The 25,207-nt window shown below is 39.3% G+C and overlaps 1 protein-coding gene across 1 annotated transcript in view; it reads left to right on the top strand.

The window, feature by feature from the left end:
- Positions 1-25,207, top strand: part of SHTN1 (shootin 1) — a 67,360-nt gene that overhangs the window by 26,587 nt on the left and 15,566 nt on the right. Inside the window, exons 6-12 of the mRNA XM_074831370.1 lie at positions 1,087-1,184; positions 2,154-2,235; positions 4,915-5,009; positions 16,454-16,600; positions 17,905-18,058; positions 20,304-20,409; positions 22,125-22,207. Of these exons, the coding sequence (XP_074687471.1) occupies positions 1,087-1,184; positions 2,154-2,235; positions 4,915-5,009; positions 16,454-16,600; positions 17,905-18,058; positions 20,304-20,409; positions 22,125-22,207 (765 nt within the window). The remainder of the gene's footprint in view (positions 1-1,086; positions 1,185-2,153; positions 2,236-4,914; positions 5,010-16,453; positions 16,601-17,904; positions 18,059-20,303; positions 20,410-22,124; positions 22,208-25,207) is intronic.

The raw sequence follows: 25,207 nt of genomic DNA, 5'->3' as shown, positions 1-25,207 counted from the left end.
AAGCACAAATCCATAAAACAGATGATTTGGTTCCAGAATCTTCTGGGAAAACAGGTCTTTTTATTTACTTTAGAATGTGTATGCCTTTAATTTGGAGGAAAATAAATCTGAGGCTCCTGAATTGGGAGGGGGAGGCTGGGGTAGAATTAACATTTTCAAGATGTGAGACCAAACAGAATGACATCCAGCATGTCGTCATCATCTGCAATTGATTAGCAACAATTTTCTCAACTCATGGCTGGTATTCAACAAACAGCAGTGCTATGAAATACTGGAAGCAGGTGGGGAATGAAAGCACTTACTGAAAACTAATATATATCAATAAATTTATATTTTTGTGGTGGTTTTATGTTAACCTAAACCTTGATATATTATGTATGCAAACTGATCTCCTGTTAAGAAGTGATTATAATCAAATGTTTTATTCTATTGTGAATTTAATTTATTTCATATTTTGATAATTAAGGAACAAAAATTCTGAGGGGAAAATTACAAGCATTAGCTCTTCCATCAGTAAAGGTTGTATTCTGACTCTGTTCACATAATGTTACAAAGACTATAAATTGGCAGCTGTTCAGGACAATTTCTTCAGTGAAAACCTCCCAAGTATTAACTGCCTGTTGTTTTGTTTATTTCCCTTGTGACAAGAACTCATGATCCAAAAAGAATTGAAGAGCATTAATTTGTTTTAAAGGACTCCTATTAAAAATTGCTTTCTGCTACCTCCATACCAGAGTCTCTGTGATGTGACAGTCTCCTGAGTAGGACTGAGGACACTCTGTGGTGGCAGGATTGGCCCCGTTATAGCAGGAAATGAATCATTCAGAATGCAAATAAAGACCGCGGTACTGAACAAGGCAGCTTACCTCAATAGAGTAAATCTGAAACTGTGGCCCTGTTGTAGATCTGTTACTTGACACTTATGTGAAATTCCTAAATTATTGAGGATGTACCTGGAATACAGCTGATTCTTTGTATACAGTTAAGGTGTTTCATACTTGATTGTACTTGAATTGCTATGACATTTCCTTTGTTGTTTTCTTCCAAGAATAAAATATATTTTTCATTTCCTTCCTCAAACTGTAGAGCTGCGAGATCAAATCATATCTGTTCATGAGGAAAAGAAGACCTTAGCCATTGAACTGGAAAACCTGAGGTGCAAACTTGTAGAAGTAATTGAAGAAGTATGTATTGTACCACAGAAGGCGAGACCATGTTAGCGTGTAGTCAGTACTTTCTGTATCTAATTTTGCTAAAAACCCTCAGTTGTGAAGTTAATTGAATACTATCTAATCGCAAGTCCTGCCAGCCTGCCCGTATGATGGACCACTTAGGGCATACATCTAGAAGGGGGCCTTCTACGTCAGAGTCCAGTCTGCTGCTGTTGCTGGCACATGACTTTTCAATATCTGTTCTAATACCCATATTATAACTCTCATCTCTACTTCCTGACAGCCCCTCACCCATCACAGCCTGCAGGTTTTTTTGGACTTCTTTAAACCTGTAGATGTGCAAGCAATGCTTCTGGAGAATGTCCAGTTTAATCACTGGTGCTACTTCATTGAGCATATCCTTGAGTTTAGCCATTGGCAGTGCCCTGTCATGGTAATTAGACCAGCAAATTGGCTTTTTGAGCCAGCAGCTTCATTCCTGCTTGAAAACTGGATAAGCCATGTACTGATGCAAATCAGGACTTAGTGGCTCTTCCTGTCTGTGCAACACTTGCATTCAGAAAGACACAGCTGACAGCTCTTGGACAATAAACAGAGCCCAGGAAAAAAAGCAAAACAGCACCCTGACTATATTAAAATGCAAACATGAAGGGCAAGCTAGTAACTTTTCAACCAGGTGCTGTGGCGCCTCATCCTGAAAGATTCCAAAGATGTGATATTTGCAGCTGTGACTGGTACGTGCCATGAGAATGGGCCATGGGAGCACCGTGTGAAGGATTAGTTCATAACCCTTTAATGCCATCTGCTATGGGGTCTGAAAGTTGGGGTAAAAATGCTTCCTATCCCACTGGAAACCCTAAGATCAAGCCAACCCTAAGAAACAGAATTACTGAAAGCGAAATATTGTTTGCATTATGTCTTGCTAGATGCCTTATGCCACTAACTAAAATACTCTTATTTTTGATCTTTACACTTCTCTAGGTGAATAAAGTGAAAGAAGAAAAGGCCGTTTTGACAACAGAAGTTAGTAAGCAGCAAAAACTGTTGGAGAAATGTAACAGAGGTGTGTGGTCTCAGCAGGTTCTCTTAACAGTTTGCTACATCCTTTGCAGAAGCTTCAGAGCTTTTATGTTGTAGTACAAATAGTAGGTTACAGAACAGCGACTGTGGTCCAGATCTGGGACTCGGCCTTATTGTTGCAGGCACTGCATTAACACATGGACTATTCTAGACTCTCTCTACTCCAGGAAAATGTGACAGTGTAAATAGCAGGTTGAATGTGAGAATAAGAAAACTTTTTGCTCTGTGGCACAAGTGGTAAGCTAGGACAGGAAGGCAGTCCTTCACAGAGATGGAGTTTTAACTTTAATCTCCTATTTTCCTAAATCATTACATTGCCTTCCTTTTAGCTGGGACATAGATAATAATTTTGACTATCTATATTTTGGATATATCTGTATTTTGAATATCTATATTTAATATCTATAATGAATATTTCTATATAATTAATATCTATATTTGGGAGAAACTTGTATGTTCAGAGGATGATGGGGAAAAGGCAAGAGTTCTGGGAATGAGATAAATAGGATTTCCAAGTTATGGAAGGAAAGCAGGGACTTTCCTTTCCTGGAAAGAGATGAGAAGTAAAACCAGGGCAGTGAAAGTCTAAAAAGAGATGGGGCTCAGAAAAGCAAAGCTTTTGCTTAGTGAAGGTGAGTGCCTTCACGTGAGAAATGGTTGACCCAAAAGGTAATTCAGAGGGGAGGGTAAAGACTTTAGTGCCTTGGATTACTTGCTGATTTAGCCTTGTAAAATTAAAGATTGTTTGGTTAAAAGTCTCCTTGGCTGTTTCATGTTTTCCTGAAGTGGAAGACAACAGGTCTTGCCTCTAATGCCTGCCTGTCCTGATGCATTACTTGTTCTACCTTCCAAAGGCACTCGGCACCTTCAAAGCACCTTAATAATACATTCTGGAGGTCTTCAGCTGCATTCCCAGTTATTCTGATTTGTCTTCAAGTTGTTCCTTTGCAGTTGTGTTTTACTTGCTTACCTACAGAGGAAAAATAAAAATCTCTTTAAGACATCTTCCAGGAATTCTGAAACATTTGTCAGGGAGTGGAGGGAATGGCCAGGGCTGCCATTTTCACACAGAAGGACCCGTGGAAATAGCCCAGCTAAATAGTGAAAATACATGAGAAAAGTGCAATCTTTGGAGTAGTGAAGACTCCAGTCATGCCATGGCCTTCTGCCAATAATAGTCTCTTTTTCTTTCGAAAAATCAGTGTAGTCCATGTTTTCAAGGAAACAGCTGAGTTTTGAATTATGGAGAAACGTATGAACTTTTAGTGGGAAATTATTTTCTCACTTTTTCCTTTACTGTCTAGTAGGACAGTGTGTTATCTTCTATGAATGCTTCTCTCAGCTTAGGGAGAGGAGCTTTGCATAGTAGGGTATATTCTGTAGGTTTCCACCAGGTGTTCATTTCTTATCTCTTCCATGTGTTTGCACTATTTGAGTCTATGACAGGAAGTACTTGAAGACTTAAAACACCAAACTTTGGATAGGTTGATTAGACAGACCAGCTTTTGATGGGATAGTGTGGCAGATCAAATGTTTCTGAAAAAAAACAACCCTTTATTTCACGTTTGCTTGTTTTCCAGGAAGGAGGGGTTATACCAGCTTAGGTCCTAATGCACAGGCAACATTAAGCAGGGTTTTTTTGTATGCTTGAAATGAGCTACCAAGGTATCTATTCAATACCTGCTGCATTCTGTCTATGTGTCTTGGAGACGTGTAATCAATACATTTCAGTCAGAGTTGGTGAATTTGTCTTGAATCTTCCTAAGTATGGGTTGTTTTTTTGTTTTTTTTTTTTTTTTTTGTTTTTTTTTTGTTTGTTTGTTTTTCTTTTTAAATTAACGTCATTTTGAGAGTCAGGTGGTCTGGGATGTGTATCCCACACTGAAGTACCACTTATTGTACGTAGCTTTAAAAACTGTTATGCTCGTCTCCAAAGAAGCAAGGAACTTACATAGGACAGTGTTAGTTAGAAATCCAATGTCATCATCCTGCAAACTAGTCTTCAGCCAGTAAGAGCTAAAGCTTATGCAAGTGGTCACTGAGACATGTTAAGCATAAATGATACTTGGATACTTAAAAATGATGCTTGTCATCCTGTATTGAGGCCTGTTCAGAATGGTTTGAGGAAGTGTGCCCATGGTTAGCTTTAGCCACCCGTACGAGCCTTGCTTTTGTGAGCACAGTTTAAATACATGCAATACAAAATTGCTTTGCTTTCTTCTTGATGCTCCTTTAAATGTCTGTTGTAAAGGGACCCATCAAACCTCACTCAAACTAGGCAGGCAAATACAGGTACATCCAAAATAACATAGTAATCTTTGATAGATTCAGCAAGGCCCTCTCAAGGCTTTGATTGCTCACGCCCAAGGAGGCAAAATACAGTCAGTGCTACATGTGTTACTGGAGTTTTGAGTCTGGGCGGGAGGAGTATTGCTCTATTCAGAAGATCAGTAATTGTGCATCTATATATACTGCAGTTTAGAGCAAACAGGACAAATACTGCAAAGGAGACTATATGGAAATGTAAAACTAAGTTATACCTTCATTCAAGGATTCATGGTGCTGGGGAATAACAGCTTGTCTGGGTAAATCAAGCAGTACTTTTATCTTGTTTTGATCCATCCCACTTTTACTTCTGATGTTGTTTTATTCTTATAAACAGTGTCTGTACTGGCAGTAGAGGAATATGAAGAGCTTCATGTAAACTTTGAACTGGAAAAGAACCTGCGGAAGAAAGCAGAGTCATTTGCACAAGAGGTGAGTAGTCAAAAAAAGGATCTTGTAAAATGAAGACATTGCAACTGGGCAAAAGCCTACCAGCTTAGATGACTTGATTTCAAGTCCCAGCTCTCATACAAAAGATGTCTTTGAACGTCCACATAGTACTTAGCTAACTTCTGTACTTCATCCATAAAATGGGTTTACTATTTCAACAGCATTTATAAAACACTTCAGAATTACCCATGCAGTCTTACCTCTTTCCTCTTTTAAAGCGTCTTTCCTCTTTTAAAGCGAGGCTTTAAATTTGTAATGGGCTTAGTCAGCCACATCATTTCAATGTGGTATATGTAGTGGTTGGGTCTGGGAAGCATTAGCTGCCTTTCTAGTGATATAATTTGAAGCACTGTGTTTTTTCTGAAAAATATGTGAACTCACAAAAAAAGTGTTGCAAAATATAGTATTAGTTAAGGTTTGTGCAAGTGTGGCTGCTATTTAACATATGCCTTTTGAATAACCTAGTGCAGGGAGCATTCAAGCTGAAAAAAAATTGTTTCTGTGTTCTAGAAAAGGTATAAACTCCCAAAGAGGAAAATGAGTTACTGGGTAGTACTATGGAATGGCTGGTGGTTGCTCCAATGGCTTGTGACTGGCAATGTTTGCCTTGGAAAATGCTGACACTCTTTCATTCTATTGATAGACTGAAGCCCTCTTAAACCATGAGTTTGGTTTTGTTTTTTTTTTTTTTTTTTTCGCGCTCATGTGCTTTTTCTGTTTGCACTCTGGATGTTGAGAGCTCTGCACTTGGGTTATATTTTCAAGCTTTTCTATCCCAAGCCGTGCATCAATATTTTCTTTAATAAAAGTTGAGCTTCCTAAGTAATCATTTTTCAGCAAGTTCAGGTTTGAAGAAAACTATTATGTGTCAAAATTACATGAGTCATCAGTACTGAAATACTGTAAGTAAGGGAAACATCTGATATGAAGTGGATTTTAGATTTTGAAACCGTGGCTGCCAGCAAGCAGGTATTTAGCCTTCAGGAAGTCAGCTTTGTCTGAGTAGAGAGCTCTTTTGGTTTTTGTCTTTGCTGCTGATGATTCTCCCAAAAAATTTAAAAATATATTTGATAATTCCTGTACATCTAACTGCATTCAGTCAGTGATTGTAAGCAAGGGCATATATGCATTTTGAACCTGTATGGAAACAGACTTACTGTGTTCTGTTAATCTTGTGGTTTTTTGCTGGGTATTTGGATATGAACAGAATCATATAGCAACACTTTAAACAACATGAATGTTGGGGGGGGATTGAGAGAAACTAAACAAATTTGAAAATCTGGAAGCTAGGGGTGAAGAAGTTGATGAAGATGCTTGCATTCGCACTCGCTTGTGCCTGAGAGTGGGGTCTCTCTGTGCCATGTACGAAGGTTGAACTTCAGGGCACCTTGGCCAAGGGTACTGGTTCTCTTTCTCCTCATTCCACATTTTGCCACTCTTCCCTGTTCTTTCCTTTGCAAGGTCATCCCGTTGACCCTTTGGGAAACCCACTGAAGGAGCTAACTTGGCAGAAACCTATTAACTTCTAGGTACAGATGAATTTCTCTTTCTGTTAATAGGAAAAATTTGCATTTGGGTAACAGGATTGGGTGCTCACCCTAAAGGAGAAAGGTATTTGCAAGTTCAAGTGTATTAAGATTTGGCAGATTCTCTTTCATTCATACAGATATATGGTATAACCTAGCTTTATATAATCTACTGCTTATCAGTTCTGCTACTGAAGCTTCAATCATTTGATGAGTCAACTTGTAGTTGAAGTAAATTTTAATTTATGTAACTTGTGTATATATACACATACCTTCAGTCTCCTGTCTGTTGTTGTCACTATCTCTGCCACGTGTTGAAAATATAACTGTACTTCAGGCAAAGCTAAAGCAGCTGACATATTTTCCCCCCAAGGGAATAAGAAACCATGGAAATGGAAATTATTTACTAATTATTAAAATGCCTTGTTAACTCCCAAATTTTAAATATAGTGATAGACTTTTCAGGATGCTGTTAGAGTCAAGAGATGTGGGAGAGAAATCACTCAAGAGGAGTAGTTTCGGAAATCAAAGAGTCTGCACATGCAGCCTTCTCCAAACCTCATTTTTTATAGAGCTTTGTGGGATGGAGACCAAATTCCTCTGCTGAACAGACCTGCACACCTCCCTTTGCCATGGTTTCAGTGCCATTGGGCCATTTACATTTTGATCAAAGGCTGTTTTTCCAGAAATAAAAATGAGATCTGCAAATTCCATTCAAGTTTATTAAAGATAGAGGTATTTATTAGTGATTAAATGTTGTTAAACAAAATATTGCCTATGTTTATTAAGTATTCATTTGGATTTTTTCAGTACTGTTACCAGTCTGTGTTATAAAATATTACCATCTTGCAACTATTTTTAAATTTTAGGAAACCTGGATTTGTTTGTTACACATGCTTTTATGATATCTATTTTTATAATGCAATTTTTTTAAACCTCCTGAGATTGTGCAGGCATTAGTGTTTTATTAGTGTTTGTTGACTGTAACATCTGCAGAACTCTTATTTTCAGAAAACAAATTTCTAAGAATGTTAAGCATGTTCATTTAGCATGCATTATTACAATACCTATCTTACATCTCCCACTGTTGCTTTGCTTTATCTTCTGAAGTACAGAACAATTATGTGCTTCTGTTCATTAACTGACAACAGAAGACTGTAGGTAAAGGTCTTACATCTCTCAGGAATGAGTAATTTATAAATGCGTAGTTAAGTTGGTTTTCAGATCCTAAAAGAGTATATAATCTGATACTCTGGGCCTGGAGTGGTGCTTCTGTTCAGATTCGTAACTGTAATACTCAGACACCTATAGATTTTGAAGAATGATATTTAAACTACTTTTTGTATTTGAATATCAATCTGACAGGCAAGCTGTTTAGTACAATGCCAAAGGAATGGTGATTATTTGCAAACAAGTACTTCTTGTTTTTTGTCATTATTTAGTTGTTGTCTCTTCCTAAAATATGGGCCCCTGTTGTTGCAGATTGACAGTGTAGCCCTTCAGTTGAGGCTTTTCATTCCATGAAGTTCCCCAGCCCAAAATGGAGTCACTGCAACAGTGAGCTTCAGGCCTGCGTTAGTCTTCTCTTTGTGTACCTACTTCCCCTCTTTTTGTATCATGCTTTTCAGAAAGATTTTTGGGAAGTTTTTTAAAATACAGAAGCATGTGATAACAAAGACATTGCTCAGTTGTGTTTGGAGAACTAGTAGCATTTCAAATTACTTTAAAATTCTGTTATCGTTGGCCTGGTTTCACACTGATGGTGTCCCTTTAGTGGCCTGAGAGATTAGAGGGACAGGCTCTGGCCCACAACTGCATCCACAACAGCAAAGATTCATGCTCGGGTGAGGTTGTATGAGCGTCCTCTCGCATGGATCATGCCGCAAGGTCACAACTGTGCTTTGAGAGCTGAGGTTTCTAGGATGTGCTTACAGGAACTGTTTGGATTACGCTAAGGATGTGCAGGGATTTCCTGCTTTCTTTCATCAGCCACATTTTCTCTGTCCCTATATAATTTTTCTTGAAAAAACAAAAATTCTTGCTGGATTTTTGCTTGAGTTTTGCCGCAATGGTTGGTTGTGATAAGTGCAGTGTTGAGGGAAGAAGTAGCTTGGAGTAAAGGGCAACACTGCACTTTGTGCTTGACTTTTTTGGAGCACCTCGAGAAAGGAAATAGGCTCTGAGTAATGCGGGTGTCACCACAGTGCCATGATGTAGACTTTAGAATGACACATCTTAGTGTTTCATATTACTGCTTGTGACATCTCAGACAGCCTAGGTGTGTCTTTTACCTCACTGGAACATGGACTTACTGCCTGTGAGGGGCTTGTTTGGTGGTGAGCATGTTCTCTTTCTAAGGGGCTGAGGTATCTGAAACTTGCCTTCATGAGGGGAGTTGGCACATGTATTCAGATTAACCCCTTTCTCCATAGCGTGGCTTCATCTTTTAGCTTTGCCCTCCTGGGGTTGCGTTTCGGCTGCGATGGGAGGAGACCAGATGAGTGGCTGGGGCGGGCTGCTTTTCGAAGAGATGCCCTTTGCGTCCTGCCCTTCTGACAAGCGAGGAGAATTTGCGACAGAACGTGAGCAATTGGGAGTGCAGGTGTGAGAGATAATGGGTGGGTGAGCATGTGTGCAGAAGCGAACACAGATGGGAGGGAGAGGAAAGACAAGGAGCTGGAGAGGGGGAGAGCAAGCACATATAGGAGTGAGCGAACACTTGAAAACCAGAGCTTTTGATTAAAAAAAAAATCCAATACAGCTTTAATTATAGTCATGCTTCTGGCATCACCATAATATATATTTAATTAATCAAAAATGATCCAACTTCAAACATTAGAATTCATGTTCTTTAGAGGTTCTAACGAAACTGAGTAAATATTGTCAGCCGTGGTGTGGAGAGGGGGAAGGAAAAAGAAAGAGGGTTTGAAGTGAGTCACAATCCATTGTGAAAGGTACAGGAATCTGCATAAAAGAACTAAATAAATAGAATGTGTAAGGGGCGGGGGCATGGAAAAATCTGTACCTGAATAAAACAGGGTTAACAGGAATCTTGGCAAGCTTAACCAGAATTCTAGTGTCATGTTTTAAGAGACACTTTAAGATCTCTCAGGTCTTTGTGGAGCAGTTTATAAGAAAACAAAGGCAGGCAGAGAGTATCTTGAAGGCCATCGCAATAATATAGAGGCTAGCCCTGAAAAGCACTCTTCCACAAAGATGAGCAAAATGCAATGCATACAGCCAAAAGGGGAGGAATACAGTGAGGGAAGTAAATTGGAAGTTGTAGCAATGTAAAAATCCCAGGAGTTTAATAAAATAATCTGGAATTAATGGTTTATTAAGCATAAGTCCTGCCTTGCAACTATATTTTGTAAAGTGAACAGTTTATTACTGTCGTGTGTGCTGGCACAGAGACAACCCCTGCATCTAAAGTTACTCTGGAAACCTCCCGAAGAAGGGACAGTGTGCTCTCAAAGTTAGCACTGAGCTGTTGTTTTCTGTCCTCTGTATCTTGGATAAGTAGAAATGAAGTGTCAAATTGCTGAGCAGGTTTGTTGGGGTTCCTCTCACTTTTGAGGCTAGTGTAGGCTTTTGGTCAAAACACACAACTGGAAAAAAAATGAAGGGTTTCTCACGTGTTTATGGTTGTCTGTAAAATAGCTCGCGGTTTGAGAGGTTGAAAGGCTGCATTCAAAGGAACTGTGATCTGGATGGATTAAAAAAATAAAGTGAATCTGTAATGTGCATTGTTCATCTTTTCCTTGACTTTCCCTCCAATTCTCAATACTTACGGATGCATTAAACCAGCATACTATACCTACGTCTGTGTTTCTAAGTAACTATTACACAACAATATGTTTGCATTTAACTTGTTTACCTCAAAATGCCTGGCCCGGTGCACAGCTGACGTTACTTAATCTGGGACTGAATCTTCCCTTACTGAAAGATAAAAAGTGACTATTATTTTATAAGACTTAGCAAAAATTATTGTTGTTCTTAACAGATGTCTGCACTACTCATGAGGTTGCGTGCAATGGATTTGGTTATCTTGATGACATGAGCTCCCAAAGAACTCTTTCTCAGATGCATTTGTGACCTTTTGGGTTAATTTGTGAGGACTTTTGCATTAACGTGCTACATCTGTAAGTGGATACAGCAAAACCAGCACTCATGGAGCAACTCTGTGCTTACAAGTACCACACTCTGTGCATTAAGGATAGTTCAACAGGAACTGGTATCTGAAGATAATTAATTTGCAGTCCAGCTGACTGAACTGGAGATAAAAATTAAAGAGACATGATAAGTGGTTAGTACTTGAATTCTCCTGAGCTTGAATGTTACCACTTTTGAAGCATGATGTAACACTAATATGTTTCATCAAGCTTTTTCCCAAGAACAGGTTTGTGAAATGGTAACAGATGTATGCTCTAGGAAACCCTCTTTGGTCTCTTTCTCTTCCCTCCCCGCCTTCTCTTTTTTGTTCAGGCAATTAATCTGTTGGGAAAAAAAAAGTGAAGAGATTTCTTCCTTTTTCATGTGGTATATGATTTATTTCTGAATGTATTAGATGGTGTCTAAATGCTCCAAGACTGTGAACGTTATAGAATGTATCACTATACTTCTACCATGGCAAAAAGAAAACTGTTAACTGCAGGAAATGAAGAAATAAGTAACAACAGTGATTATTTTTTTTCCCTTTATTTTGGGCCTTGGGCAGTTATGCCTCATAACTGAAGAATGAGTGCTGTAGTTTGACAAACCCTTTTGTGCAGAAGAGGCTGGTAAAATAAATAATACTGTGTTTTTAAGGAAGTCACAGTGCTGATGGGAATTCAGTTTTCTCACACTCAAAATACATGTTCCAAGCACCTGTGGTGAGAAGCAAATGATGGACAAGAAATAGGGTTAACTCATATATTCCAGTTCCCCCATTCTGCATAAATTAGACCTTTTGAGCCACAAAACTTACTAATGTTACATCTTGTAGCTCTTTAGAAGTAGTCCCTTCAGAAGTTTCTGGCAATTAGCCAAGTGGGTAAAGCAACTGTATTGTATCTTTATTGGTCTAAAATTGATAGAGGTCTTAACAAAAACTATTAACCATAACATACGAATCATCTAGAGAGAGAGGAGTGCCTGTTGGCTGCCCATTACTATACATATGTCCTTCTCATGATCATGTTGCTCAGTTTTCTGTGACAGTTTGAAAATCCAACTAGGATCTGTGGCTCCTCTGAAGGAAGAAGTCTACAAAGGTCACAGCACATGGCCAGAAATGTATCTGCTCTTGTTTTCCACACTTCACCTTTTTTTTTTTTTTTTTTTTTTAAGACAGTCTTGTCCTGTGCCCTCCTTGCCCCCGATATTAACTGTTTGAGTAATCTTCTCTTTCTGTCTGACATCACATGACGTAGTTACTTTCCATAAAAGCTGTTCCCAGGCAGGGAAGAATATAAGAACCAGATACAAAATTTTCAGATCAGAGTAATGCCACATGCACTTAAAATTAAGCGTGTGCCAAAGTGACTTTTTTGTGTTGTGTCCTAACTGCAGAACCCATTTATTTGTTGTAGCTTTTTTCCTGAGTAGCACTTCAGACACCTATGAACCCACTAAACCACAAGGGATTTCTAACTCATATGAGGCTGATATCATTGCTTGATGTGCAGCACTGAGCCTGAGAGAGCGCATTTCTAGGTCAATGTCCAAACTATGGGTGTTTTTTAATCTGTTTTAATAAGATACATCTGTTTTTCAACTCTTCTATCATAAAAACCCACTAGCCATTGTTTCCTGCTGTAGTATTTATATGCAGTGAAGCTCACAAGCCCAGGTGTCCTTGATAATACAGTACAGTTAAGCAGTTACAAAGTTAAGAGTATTTTTTTTCCTGATTAGCCATTGAACTAAAATCCACGCCTGGATTTATATTTTAAACTGAGTACCTCCTGAATTTAGAACCACTCCTGTCAAGCCATAATCACTCTGTGTCCCCCCATCACATAAAATTCTTCAAACAGCCTGTTCTTTTGGGGAGATACAAGTACCTTGACCCTACCTCTGTTGGGACTTATTTCAGGTCTGAACACAAGACTATAAGGCTTTAGGGTACACATAATGCAAAAGGCATAAGCTCCTGTAAACGGTGAAGAGTGTGAATGAGTGGGTTACCACTCCATGAGGAGTGATCTCTCACTAGGATGTGGAGGAGATGGAGCAGTGTTGCCAAGGATTGAAATCAGGTTGACTGATCTTCTCTTTTTCTGTTTGAGACTTCCGAAGTTTGCTTCTGCCTTGCTAGGTACCTTTGTTACTCTATTCATAGTGGGTAGCATTTGCTTCATGCAACCAATGATTACCTTATTATAACAGCGCTGCTCTATTGAGACAGTCTTCTCCCATCAAACTGTAGCTAAGACAAAAAAGTTATTCCACACAGTGAATACCCCGACGATGTATAGATGGAAATGTAGCAACATATGGATATTAAAGCATTTCCTTTGGCCTCATTTTGCTCCTGGGAGAGGAGTTAGTTGGAAAGCATCCAGTCAGACCCTGAATGCTACTTGAATGAGGACTGAAATTCCCAAGGCCTTGACACTAACCGAGTTGCTTTCTAACTTTTTTAATGAGGAAGAATTCCTTTTTCAGCTCTGGTGTAAACAAAAAAAACAGCTGCAGTGAACACTCTGTAGGGTAATGGCTAGAGCAGGGTCTGAGAATGAGGTGTGGCCCCATTAAGGTCAAGGGAAAAACTTCTATTGTTTTCAAGATTTCACCTCCTCCTCTTTCCCCCTCCCCAGTTCTTGTGCAAACTCTCCTGATGGAAAGTGGCAAAGTCCCAGATTTCCTGCACTTTGGAGCTTCTGTTTGTTAACTCACGTGGGAAATACAGGTAGCTGGTTTGCACGACCAGGTTTTGTAAATGAAAATGAGATGTAAGCAAACTATTGTCTTTTGTGACCTGCCTTTAGTTGCAGTGTGGTTTCCGTAGATTCCTCTAGCATTGACTTACATTTCTAGCATTGATTGGGATACTCTGCAGATAATTGTCTAGCAGGTGGCAAAGTCGGAACTAATCCATCAATTGGTTAAATTCCACCTAGTCCAAATAATCCTGTTAGTAGCTATTTTGCCCTTTCAGCAGTCACTTTAATTAATATTCAGGGTTGTGCAAGCAGTCAGGTTTCTGCCCTGATGAAGCAGGAATTGATTTTTAAAATTTTAAATTAGAATTAATTTCTAAGGGTCTTTTTTGTCCTGTCTCGAACACACAGAGCAACCTTTCAAAAACTTGCAGTCAGTTCATCACCAGCTTGCTTTCTGCTTTATCTGCCATGACCACCTTGTCTGGTTTTGTCCCTTCCATTTAGAATATGCTGGTAGTTCAAGAACACGTGTGTAAGTAACTTCTGACATGGATGGGACTCCCCATGAGAAATTGATTCCAATGTGTCTGATTGCAGCATTAGTTATAAGCAACAATTTTTTTTTTGTGATGAAGAGGACACTTTCACATATATTGTAAGTGGGAATGTATTTGCAGTGTCATGAAAGCAATTTATCAAGCTAATTGGAAATGCAGGACTTCATGTGAAAACTTCTGAATGAAAAGGTTTTCACCCAGGTGTTCAAAAGGATTTTTTTTTCCTTTTGTTGCAGAAGAGCATGAAACAAAGTGAATACGAATTTTCTACATTTGGTGAAGTATCTGCTCAAGTTGAAGAAATCAAGTTGCTCTGCTTGATTTCTTCTTGTTTTGGCAGCTTTCTGCTCCCTCAGGCTGGAACAACTCTGTTCTGTTGGTTTTAGTGGCAGAAACTCAAGGAACAAAAATCTTGAATTATCACCTCAAACTATTTTTCAGATTCCAAAAAATGAAACCCAAGTTTTCACTCTGCCTTGAAAGTTCACGGGAGGTAAACTGCAATGTTTGCTAAAGGTGGCTTCTAGAGAGATGTCATTTCTGTCAGGGTTTGCTAACTTTTGGCTGACTTAAGAGGAAAGCAGGAGGCTTTGAGGAAGTATTGAGTTCTTTAGCAGTGATTTAGAGGCCTTTTTAAAGTATGATGTTTCAAAGATGCTGTTTTTTTTAAGAAGATAAAATGTTAAACAGATGAGTTGCAATACAAAGACAAACCTTTACAGATTGGGGTGGGTAGTTTTGATTCTGAACTTCTCTTGACTTTGAGTTGTTTTTGCCACAGTCCTACTAGTGTAAGGTAACGCAAGCATAGCTGGTTTGACTGGTGGAATTTTGGGACAGGGAGCTGATGTCCAATGCACATTTGCACCATGCCGCAGTGGCATGTGTATTGTCATAAATTTGGTTTTGTTTGTTTTATAAGTATAGTACTAGAGCCTGTATTCATCATTTCCTCTTCATCGAATAATTCCAGTCCTTTATTGCCTACCCCCATGGCACAGCTTTGCCCAATGAAGTGTTCATTGTAGGTTTTATTAGTATTAAGGCCGCATCAATTGACTCTTCTTGGCACGCAGGGTCAAGCAGGCTGCGTTGTGGGTTAAAAGTTCAGTGCGGTCAGCAGGCTTCTCGGTCTGTATGTACAGCTAGAGAGTCGCTTGATAAGACTGTTGAAGTGTCCGTGCAAAGCACTGGGTGGAATGCTTGCCATGAATCTGCATCGGCAGATATTTCTTTAAAATCCAGTTGTATTAAAAAAATAAATAAATTGCGTAGCATTGCAGTAGCATCAGACAGGAAGAAACCGTATGTTGTATCTGTAATTTTGGTTTGTGAATAAATAGTGTGGGAACCTGAAAAGATCTCATGGAACTTTTGTATTTCTAGTACTTTATTCTTAAAATATCATCTTGCTTTTGCTGTGCTACACAACAGTGTTTTTGCAGTCTGAGGGAGTGCCTGCATTCTCAGGCTGCTCTCTGTTCTCCTGCCGTAAGTGGCATGCTTTGCTGACCTGTGCACGCTCATCTCAAACCTCAGCGTGACCCACTCCCTGTTTCTGCTGTAAGAACAGGCACAGCTGAGTTTGTCAAGAGTGGAAGCCCGTGTTGCCCTGGGGGCAACCCTCTACCTGAAAGAGATGTCAAGATGCAGAATAAATTTGCTAGGAATTTTTTTTGGCAGGAAGCAATCTTTTTTTCTTCTGCGTTCCTAAACACTCTGGAAGGAGCAGATCTCTCTTATGGAAAATGCATGTGCTGACAGCCTCTGCACCTCTTAGGTGAAGCCTAGAGAAATGTGTGATATTTTTATCAGTGTCAAGTCTCTAGGCTATTTGATTTTTTTTTTCCCCTTATGTATCCATTCCCCACACAAAAAATATAACTGGGGAAGAGAAAGGAACACAAGGATCAGAACTAAAAGGCTGAAATTGCCCTGAAGTGCCTTTTCCCGGGGCAAGTGCATACACTCATTACACAAACATGGACTGAAATTCATTTCCCAAAGACTCTTCATCATTCACATATCCAGGTAGCCCTCAAATAAGTGGGCTTTATGCCAAGGCTTGCAGATGTGTTTGAGGAGGTAGCCTGTGAATTCATAGACATTTTTTCCTCCACCTAATGTTCTTTTAATCTCTCCAGAGCTCCCAGAATAGGGATCAGATTGTTCCCATTTCCAGGAAACAGAATTCAGAGATGTGTTTAAATTCTGAATGCTGCCAACATGTGGGTAATTGAGGTGTAGCAGTGGGTGGTTCTCTCACCAAACACCTGTTTCCTTTCAGTGGGAGCTCTTGTAAATTTTACTCTCAAACTTCCTTTCCTGTTCCTTCTCACCTTCTTCCTCACTATCCCTACCATATTAACACAGTGTTAATTTCTTGATTTTCTTTCCAATTGCCCTTTTTCCCAGGATAGCATTAAACTATGTTTAACTATTGTTTTTGTTGGGGGTGGGTTTTGTTTTGGCAGATGTTTATTGAACAAAACAAGATGAAAAGGCAAAGTCAGTTGCTTCTGCAAAATTCTGCTCCTGATCAACAGCTTTTGAAGGCTTTGGATGACAATGCTAAGCTAACGCACACATTAGAAGAAGAGAGGCTTCAACACCAACAAAAGGTAAAACAGGATTACTTTTCATCTCATGCAGTACTCTTTGAAAGTCTCCTGAATTTAAAGAGTGTCATGTATTTGTTATGTTCAGAATTATTTGAGATCTTGTCCCCCATAAGAGTTCACAATATAAAAACTAAACTTCAGAGAAGGTTGTGGTTCCCTTCTTCTGGGTCACTGGTAAGGCACGAATACAAAACCTGGAGGGTTTTCAGCCTGAAGGCTCTGGTTTGGGGTAAGTATTTTAGTCTGGATGCCAGTAAAGTGCAATTACAAGCATGAAGTCAGGTTCCACTAAGTGAAGAAGAGATGACAGGCGAATATTTTGGACGTTGAGCCCAAAGGGTATTTTGGGGGGATAAGCTAAGAAGACAGGAAGTGAGAGGTAGGCAGTTCACATTAGTAGTCTGGTCACTTGCTAAAGAAATGCATGGGGAAGAGCCAGACATACTTGAGCAGGGTTAGGTGAATGTTTCACAGTGGTGTGATAGGATCTAAAGTGCTAGGATCTAAACAGATACATTCTTTGAAACTGGACTGGATCAATCTCTTAACTGCGAGAAATCACCATTGCTTCACTTGAAAGCCTGAAAATGAGCTTTCCCTGTGCTGTGAGGCCTGTTCTTAAAACCCTGGTGACAGAGCAATGCTAGGAATAGGTAGACAGTTCCTGTGCTTTCATCAATGCAGCAATACTAAGACTATATGTAATTTCACATTCTTCTGAATGAGAATGGAAGAATAATTGCCAGTTCATGGAAAACCTCTGCATCTTTGGCTCCTTGAACTCTAGAGCAAAACGTATATATTTAGGGATTTGGAAAGTGATTGCTACTCTGCACCTGAATGCTGCCTCTAAACCTGATGTTCCATAATTCACCCACTGGCATCTGTATGAGTTGAGACGAGGGAATTTAAATAACCAACCTGTCAGTGGAAGCAGTCAGTGAGAGAACAAAAATGTCAATGTTCTCGTGCTTCAAATGAAGAAACATTCTGAAATTAAATTCTGTGGTAAAAGCTCTATAAAAAGAAAAAGGGAACATCTTACAGCTTAAGTACTTTGGAGCTGAAGATGTATTCTAAAGAAGAGATAAAACAAGATAGGATCATAATAGAAAATTCTGACATCTCTCAGAAAAATCTGTCCAGCTCTCGTTCAAAAATGGTCCCCTTTCTGGGACTTGTAGTTCACTCCTATACTATAACATCATGTTTTCAGGAGTAACTGTGCCTAATGGGTTATTTGTCAAAAGGGAAGACAGAAAATACCTTTTATTGTAGTGAATGCTATTGTTTGCCAACTGCAGATCAAAGAATTGGAAGAGCAGCTAGAGAATCAAGCACTGCATAAGGAGATTAGTCGTCTTAAACAGCAACTAGAACTTTTGGAAGAAGATAAAAAGGAACTAGAGCTTAAGTGTCAGAACTCGGAAGAAAAAGCTAGAGACCTAAAGCATTCAGGTAAAATCATGTAATATCTTAATTCCATTTGAGAGGTACAGCGTGGGGGGGTGAGCGGTGTGTGTCTAATAGAATTATACATGTTGCGTTTGAGACCCCAGAAACAACAGCTTTTGTGTAGGCGAGATCCAGACCTGTGCTTCACAAGATAAAGTACAGCAGCTGCCTTCAACCACAGTACAGTCGTGTCCAGAATGTCTGTGAAAGAATGACCTTGTAAAACTTCTGTAAGGTATAAAAATACTGTTGTTAGATTACCCTGAGTTTTACAGAGGGATATATACATGTGAATTGGTTTCTGTGTGAAAGACACAATCCTTCATATTCAGTCAAAATGTTTCCTCTTACCTAGTTTTAAAAGTAAACAAAATGGGATAACTCTGCTTTTTTGTTTTTGTTTTTGTTGTTTTTTTTTTTTTTTTTGTGAAGATGAACAGTGATTTATCAGACTGTGGAGTCTACATTGTATGAATTGTACAAAAACATCCCATAATTGCCAAGCTACCCAACCATTTACTAGTCTTACAATAGAAGACACCAATGAAAATAAAGACATGATTTAGCCCTTCATATTGACATGTGAGAAAACAATTTCTGCTGATGCAAGAGGGTCTGGTGGGGCTGTTTCTTTTTTCTGGGTGGTTTTCTTGGTTTTTTGATTTTTTTAAACAGATATTTAAAAAGTAGGTACTGCCTTCAGAGCCCTACAAAGGGAGTTAGCCAAACAAATCTGGCGAGCTTTTATGGCTCATATCCATCAGAATTATACATCTAAATTTCTTACTTGTAGTCAAATATTTTGTTACATGTCAAGTGACAGAAAGGAAAGAATCAGTCTTGGCTAGCTACTCTGTGTGTCTGTCTCTAAGATTTAAACTAACACCCAACAACACGGGTAGAAAAGATTCACAGGGTATTTGGGAGGGAACAACTGTTGCAGTGCAGGTGTTCATACAAGTATTGTTATCAGGATGGTGCCTGGCTTGTCTGCAGCATCCTATTGAATGAGGAAATTTCTGACTTAATGCTCTTTATTTAAAATTGCATTTAAAAAGGGCCCCTGGTATGTGTGGCCTCGCTATAGGGAACGTGGGGCTATGGCTGGTTAAGTATTTTCACGTGCCTTGTTCAGCTCAAGGCCTAAGCAGGTGCTAGTTTTAAGTATGATACCTGGTCAGAGAAGCATTTGAGCCCCCATCAGAGGAGGCCAAAGTCCCTATCCTTAGTTAAGACTCCACGTATAGCCATGCTTTTCTGAAATATATCCTTAAGAGCGGGATTATCTTTAAGCTTGTTAGCAGTCTTGCTTGGAAGAACTGCTTTGTGTTAGAGTTTTACATTACACAGCCTTAAAAACATGCCTAGGCAGCATGAGTTCTTCTCAGCTGCCTTGGAAAAGATCTAACCTTCACAGCAGATTCTTTCCTTCCATGCTTGTTTGTCCTTCAGGAGGAATTTATCAGCATAAAGATTGTACCTGGAATATAAAGTCACTCAGTTGATTTTTTTTTTTCTTTTTTAAATTTAAAAGTAAATGTTAAAGATTGTAATTTTAATTTGAATCTATGAGAACAAAGAACCATATCCATTTTGGAAATCATATTCTGTACTTGTGCCATAATTCCTACTCTATTCAGAACAATTGCTAAGAATTTTTGTGGCTAAAAGAAATTTAAGACTTTTTCCTGTTTCTGCCCTTCCCCAATTAATTGTATTTGACAACATTTCAAGTGCAGAAAAGTAATTTCTACATTTTAAGTCTGACACGAAAACAGGAGAGAAAGAATCCATTCTGCCCACCACCCAGTTTTGACCATTTTTAAGGGGAAAACCCACACCATCAGCAAGACAGAGATAAGTCTGGAAGCTGAAATTGTTCATTTCTTTCATCTCTTGTTAGTTTATTCTCAAATGCAACTTCAGATAGACCTCAAAAACCTCAAAATGTCAAAGGAATGTGATAAACTTTTCCCTCCTCTATCATTTTAGGGAGAGTGTCATTTTAGTTTCAAAAGTAACTCAGGTTGGAGGTAACTGGATTCATGAGAATCCTGTGTATCTAGGACACTGTCTTTGGTAGCAAATATTGCCAAAAATAGGACTTCCTAGCAGTTGTGTGGTTTAGTCTTGTTGTTTGATTTTTAGCTAATTAGTAGCTTTTTTGCTTAAACCATCAGAGTTGGTTTTTAGAGCAGATGTGAGAATCCAAGAACTCACTCTAGGTTGTTTTATTACTCTTGTGCAGTTGATGAACTTCAGAAACGAATACAGCAGACTGAAAATCCCGTACCACCTCCTCCACCGCCACCCCCTCCTCCTCTTCCTCCTCCCCCTCCTCCTAACCCTATACGGTAAGTGCTTAAATCAAGGGTCACAGCATTAATGCTTTGCTGAAGCAGAATGCATTACATGAGCTTGCATCCAAGCAGGCAGAGTGACTTTAAAGAAAAAAAAACTTTCTCCATCTGTCTTGGGCTCTTTACTAGCAGGACATGCTCTGTGCCCCACCTGCCAACAGACTAACACCCTGACCAATTTTGAAAAGTGTCTGCCTTGCCAAGCCTAACGAATTGTCTAGACTGTGAGGTTGAAGGAGGAGGGATATCTGTCTCCTCTAAATTTAGGAGATTATTTTTTTTTCTATTTACCTGATAGCTGTAATTATAGACTTGTGAAGTGCTTGTCTGAATCTACTGCTAAGAAAACCCCTTTGAACCAAAGGATATGTTGGATTACAGTGTGTCTCTTCCTGTCGGATGCTGGTGATGAAAATGTAGACTCCACTGAGTTCCAACAATTGCTTTCATAAGTTTAAAAGAAAAAAAAAAAATAATGCAGAAAACCACCACCCCATCATCAAGCAGTTTTGGGCAAAATTATCCAAATCAAGCCTGATTTTTGCAAAAAACTGTAAAAGAGGCTTACCAATATATGATGTATCAGGCTTAGACCCAAATTAATTAACTAAGCCCCAAAGTGTGCTTAGTTAATTTTAGGAACTGAGCTAATCTTGATGTTGTCTGCTTGGTTTTAAAAATAAATGAACATCGATGACACTTTCTAACCTTCTGTGACAGAAATTACATACAGGAGTCTTGTTAACTACTGTGTTAAATACGTGAAGAGAGATGATTAGTAGTGAGAATTCATCCCTTTGTGCATCTTGCTTTGTTTTTAGAAATCTAAGCTAAACATGTTCTGAACAGTTGTGTTTTGGTCTTCTGCTCCTTTTATGTGCATTAACTCATTTATCTTGCTTTTTTCTCACTAATCTGCATCATGAATTATCTGTGTGGGGGTGTTGTGGGGTTTTGTTTAAGTTTGTGCCCTTTACTACTTGGAATAGATAACCCTATTCATTTTAAGCCCTGTAGTGGCTAAATCGTAGTGTTTCCTTCATGCACTGTGACATTTGTGTGTATAGAGGTTGTTTCAGAGCCTAGGCACTGGATGCTGCTTTTCTCTGGGACAGAGTTTTGACCCTTTATGCCAGGGACGTCCCTCCATGCCGTGGGGAGCAATGTTCAGTAGGGAGTGATAGGCCCCACTGACACATCAGATGTGCACAGGAGCTTGTACTTTAAGATGAATCATTTCCTTGCCTGGACTTTTACGTTTTGACTATAGTGAAAGGATAATTATTTGACGCTGCAAGAAGATTACAAACTTGGAGCTGGTGAGGAGATATCGATCACCATATTTAAGTGTCCTCTGGAGAATAATACTTCAATATCTACGGCTCTTCTTTCTTTTTATTATGCTGGAGCAGCTTCAATTTGTCATGTGTCACAATGAGACACTGTGTTTTAATATTCAAATCTGGAGTGTTTTGATTTGTGCCTAATGTCTGTTAAAAAGAAATAAATTTCTCTGGTGCATTTTGATGGGAGGCATCGTGGGGGGTAATTCAGTACATACATCTGCATTCAAGAACTGTTAAATGAGTCTTTTGTAAGTAGCTGTATAATCAGGTATAAGCAAGCTATTTGTGTGTCATGTTCAAGTTCATTCTAACAGTGTGTAATACAGGACAGAATGACAATCTGCAGTTTCATTTTCCCTGAAGGTCTCTCATGTCAATGATTCGCAAGAGATCTCACTCCAACACCAACGTGAGCAAGAAGGAGAAACCTCCTCAGCAGGAGTCAGGTATGGCTCATCCTTCCTCAAGTCATGCGGATTATTCACTAGGTACTGCAGATAAAGCTAGTGAGAATAAACTGTGGATACAGATAGCGATGCAGATGTGTATAATTGTCGACATTAACTACTGCTATCCATGTCCCAGCATATTCATTTACCTTTCAGTTCAGAAATGTGATTGCGGCCCAGGTATATGTGCTCTGAGCTAGGAAGTGGTATCTTCGGTGCTGTAGCTTTGGCACTCCTGTAAGGAGTGGCTAAGGACTCTGGGTTTGTTGAGTTTGGAGAAAAGGAGCCTGAGGGGCGACCTCATTGGTCACTGCAGCTTCCTGAAGAGGGGAAGGGGAGAGGGAGGTGCTGATCTCTTCTCCCTGGGGTCCAGTGACATAGGAATGGTTTAAAGTTGTGTCAGGGAAGGTTCAGACTTGACATTAGGAAGCATGTCTTTACCGAGAGGGTGGTCAAACACTGGAACAGGCTTCCCAGAGAGGTGGTCGATGCCCCAGGTGTGTCAGTATTTGAGAGGCGTTTAGACAATGCCCTTAACAACATGCTTTAACTTTTGGTCAGCCCTGAAATAGTCAGGCCATTGGACTAGATGATCATTGTAGATCCCTTCCAACTGATATATTCTGTTCTACTCTACTGCAACCTTCCTCAAGATCCCAAGCAAATTTGTGTGGCCCTCATAGCCATCTATGCCTTCACAACTGAGCTGGTGATCAGCATCCAATTTACTTTTTCCAAAAGGATTTTAGTACAAGCAATCTTTGAGGCCGCAGATCAAAAACCTTAAGGGAAGACCTATCACTTGGTGTAACTGAAGGAAAGTTATAATCTTCCTACTTCTGGCTCTAATGCTTATCAGATATGTCACTGAGCTGATTTCGTTCACTGATGTGGAAGAAAAAAAAAATTTTTTCTTTTTTAATCCCTTGGGGAGAGAGTGGTCATGTTTCTTATAGGCTCTCGGAAGGACCTTACAAGATGAGCACTTAGTTGGGTATGGTGATGTGCTGGGTGATGGATGAGGAGAACAGGATGGTTCAGTTACTCTGACTCTGTGCAGCTTGTTCAGTTACACCCTGGCAGTTGGGTACTGCCTGTAGTAGTTGCACTACAGCAACGTTGAGGCTCGACCTGTGCCTCTAAACTGGAGACACTACAGCGTGTAGTTGCAGCTACAGTATTTCCAGGGCTTTGCACTTCCATAGGTTATCTGGAAGAGGCAGAACAAACCCAACAAGCATTAAGCAGAGAGCAGGTTATATACAGCATAATACGGGGAAGTTTCCAACTTCCAAGCAGCTTCTTGTTTGTGATTTCTTCTGTCCAGAGTCTCTCCACAGAGCTAGTTTGTTAAATGCTTTGGTTTTCATCCCTCAATTCATATCTGGCAAAATTACCACTTGGAGTTCACTGTAATGCTAATCCTTTAATAATACTGAAAACCTAAAACAAAACAGAATCTTTCACTAAGGTGGCTCTGCATGCAAAGTAACAGCTGAAATTGCATTTTATTGTTGTTAATGGAAGCTGGAAACTTAGCAGATTGAGAACAGGAGTTAAGTACAGATTTAGAAATGATCATGAGTGCCTGAAGAGTCAGAGCTAGTTAGACGAGCATTGCCAGTTAAATAAGGAAGGTTTTTCTCGCTGTTTCTCTCTTCCTTCCGAAACAGCAGGAGTTTGTTTGTAGTGAATTGCTTAACTCATTTGCTGCCACTTAAACAAAGAAGGGGGCTGCAGAAGGGAACTTGACTGAAATTACAGGTATAAGATATAACTGTTAAAGAAAAAATTGCTGTTAGCAGACTGTAATGGTATGTAAGCATGGCTGGAGTTTTGGATGGGACCAACAGGAAAGTGGGAGAAAAGAAGTATTACCCCTCTCATTTTTCAAGTGAGGAACTGAGGAGTGGCGTGACTTGAACAGGTCCCTGGGGGAATCTTTGGGAACTGGTTACCAGTCTGAGAGAAATAAGGTTGTTGGTCTTGGTAAAATAATTAGAGAAGTGACCTTGCACCGAGATCTCTGATGAAGAGTCAATCTTATTTTTCAGTAAAGTCCAGTTATATTGCCTTCATTTATCAGGTTTCCTTGCCTTGAAGCATCCTAGATGTTTTGATTACACCTTTTTGTTGAGACTGTTACAAACAGTGATTGCAGGAAATACTGTAAAATTCACTATAAGTTCTCTACACCCCATTCTTTCATTATTTATTAGCAAACTTTAACAGTTCTGACCTTTCTTCAATCACATATAAACTGCTTCTCTTAATAGTTGAGCTGTGCTTAAAATAAAAATAAAAAAGGGGGAAAGTTCTTTCTTGATCTAGTTATTATATCCAACTTGAGCTTGTTTTGACCCTTGTTAAGGACTTAGAATGAGTGGTTTCTATCCCATACCACCAATTAAGCTTTTATATTTGAAACAGCCTGTTTGTGAAATTAAAGCCTGACATTAAATCGGCTTACAATACAGAAACTGCATTTCTATGAATCATCAATAGTACCTTGACAAGTGAGCGAGCGAAAGTCTATTTAAAATTCCTGTTACATAAGGAACAGCGTTGCAGCTTTGAATAGCATCAGCTGTATTTCTCCATGTATTTGCTTTAAGTACTCTTTTTTTCCCCTTTTTGGTATGGCATGCTAAGTGTCTTTTGTTACATTATCAAGAACACTGATAAGTTAACAGGTATTGTTTAGGTTCATCACAGAGCTTCCCATTTCATCTGAATATTTTGCAGTTCTGATACTGAATGTCTTGAAAAAGCAACCATTTCCTTTCATGGTATTTAAGTTTTGCCCTTTAACTCGATGCAGTGTTCTTTAAATGTGTGGTTTGAGTTCAGTCAGGTGTATTGTTCCAGGAAGGTTCTCAAACCCATGTCAAATACAAGACATGTTCAGTAGTCTTATGATGGGCTGCGTATAGGCCTCGCATTATCGGCTTGTCCTGTGTCAGTGAAGCTGTGGGAATTTCTGCTGAGCCACAATGA

This window comes from Strix aluco, chromosome 7 (genome assembly GCF_031877795.1).
Source record: "Strix aluco isolate bStrAlu1 chromosome 7, bStrAlu1.hap1, whole genome shotgun sequence".
NCBI classification, from domain to species: domain Eukaryota; kingdom Metazoa; phylum Chordata; class Aves; order Strigiformes; family Strigidae; genus Strix; species Strix aluco.
Note: the sequence above shows the minus strand (reverse complement) of the source record. Positions and strands in the feature narration are given on the sequence as shown.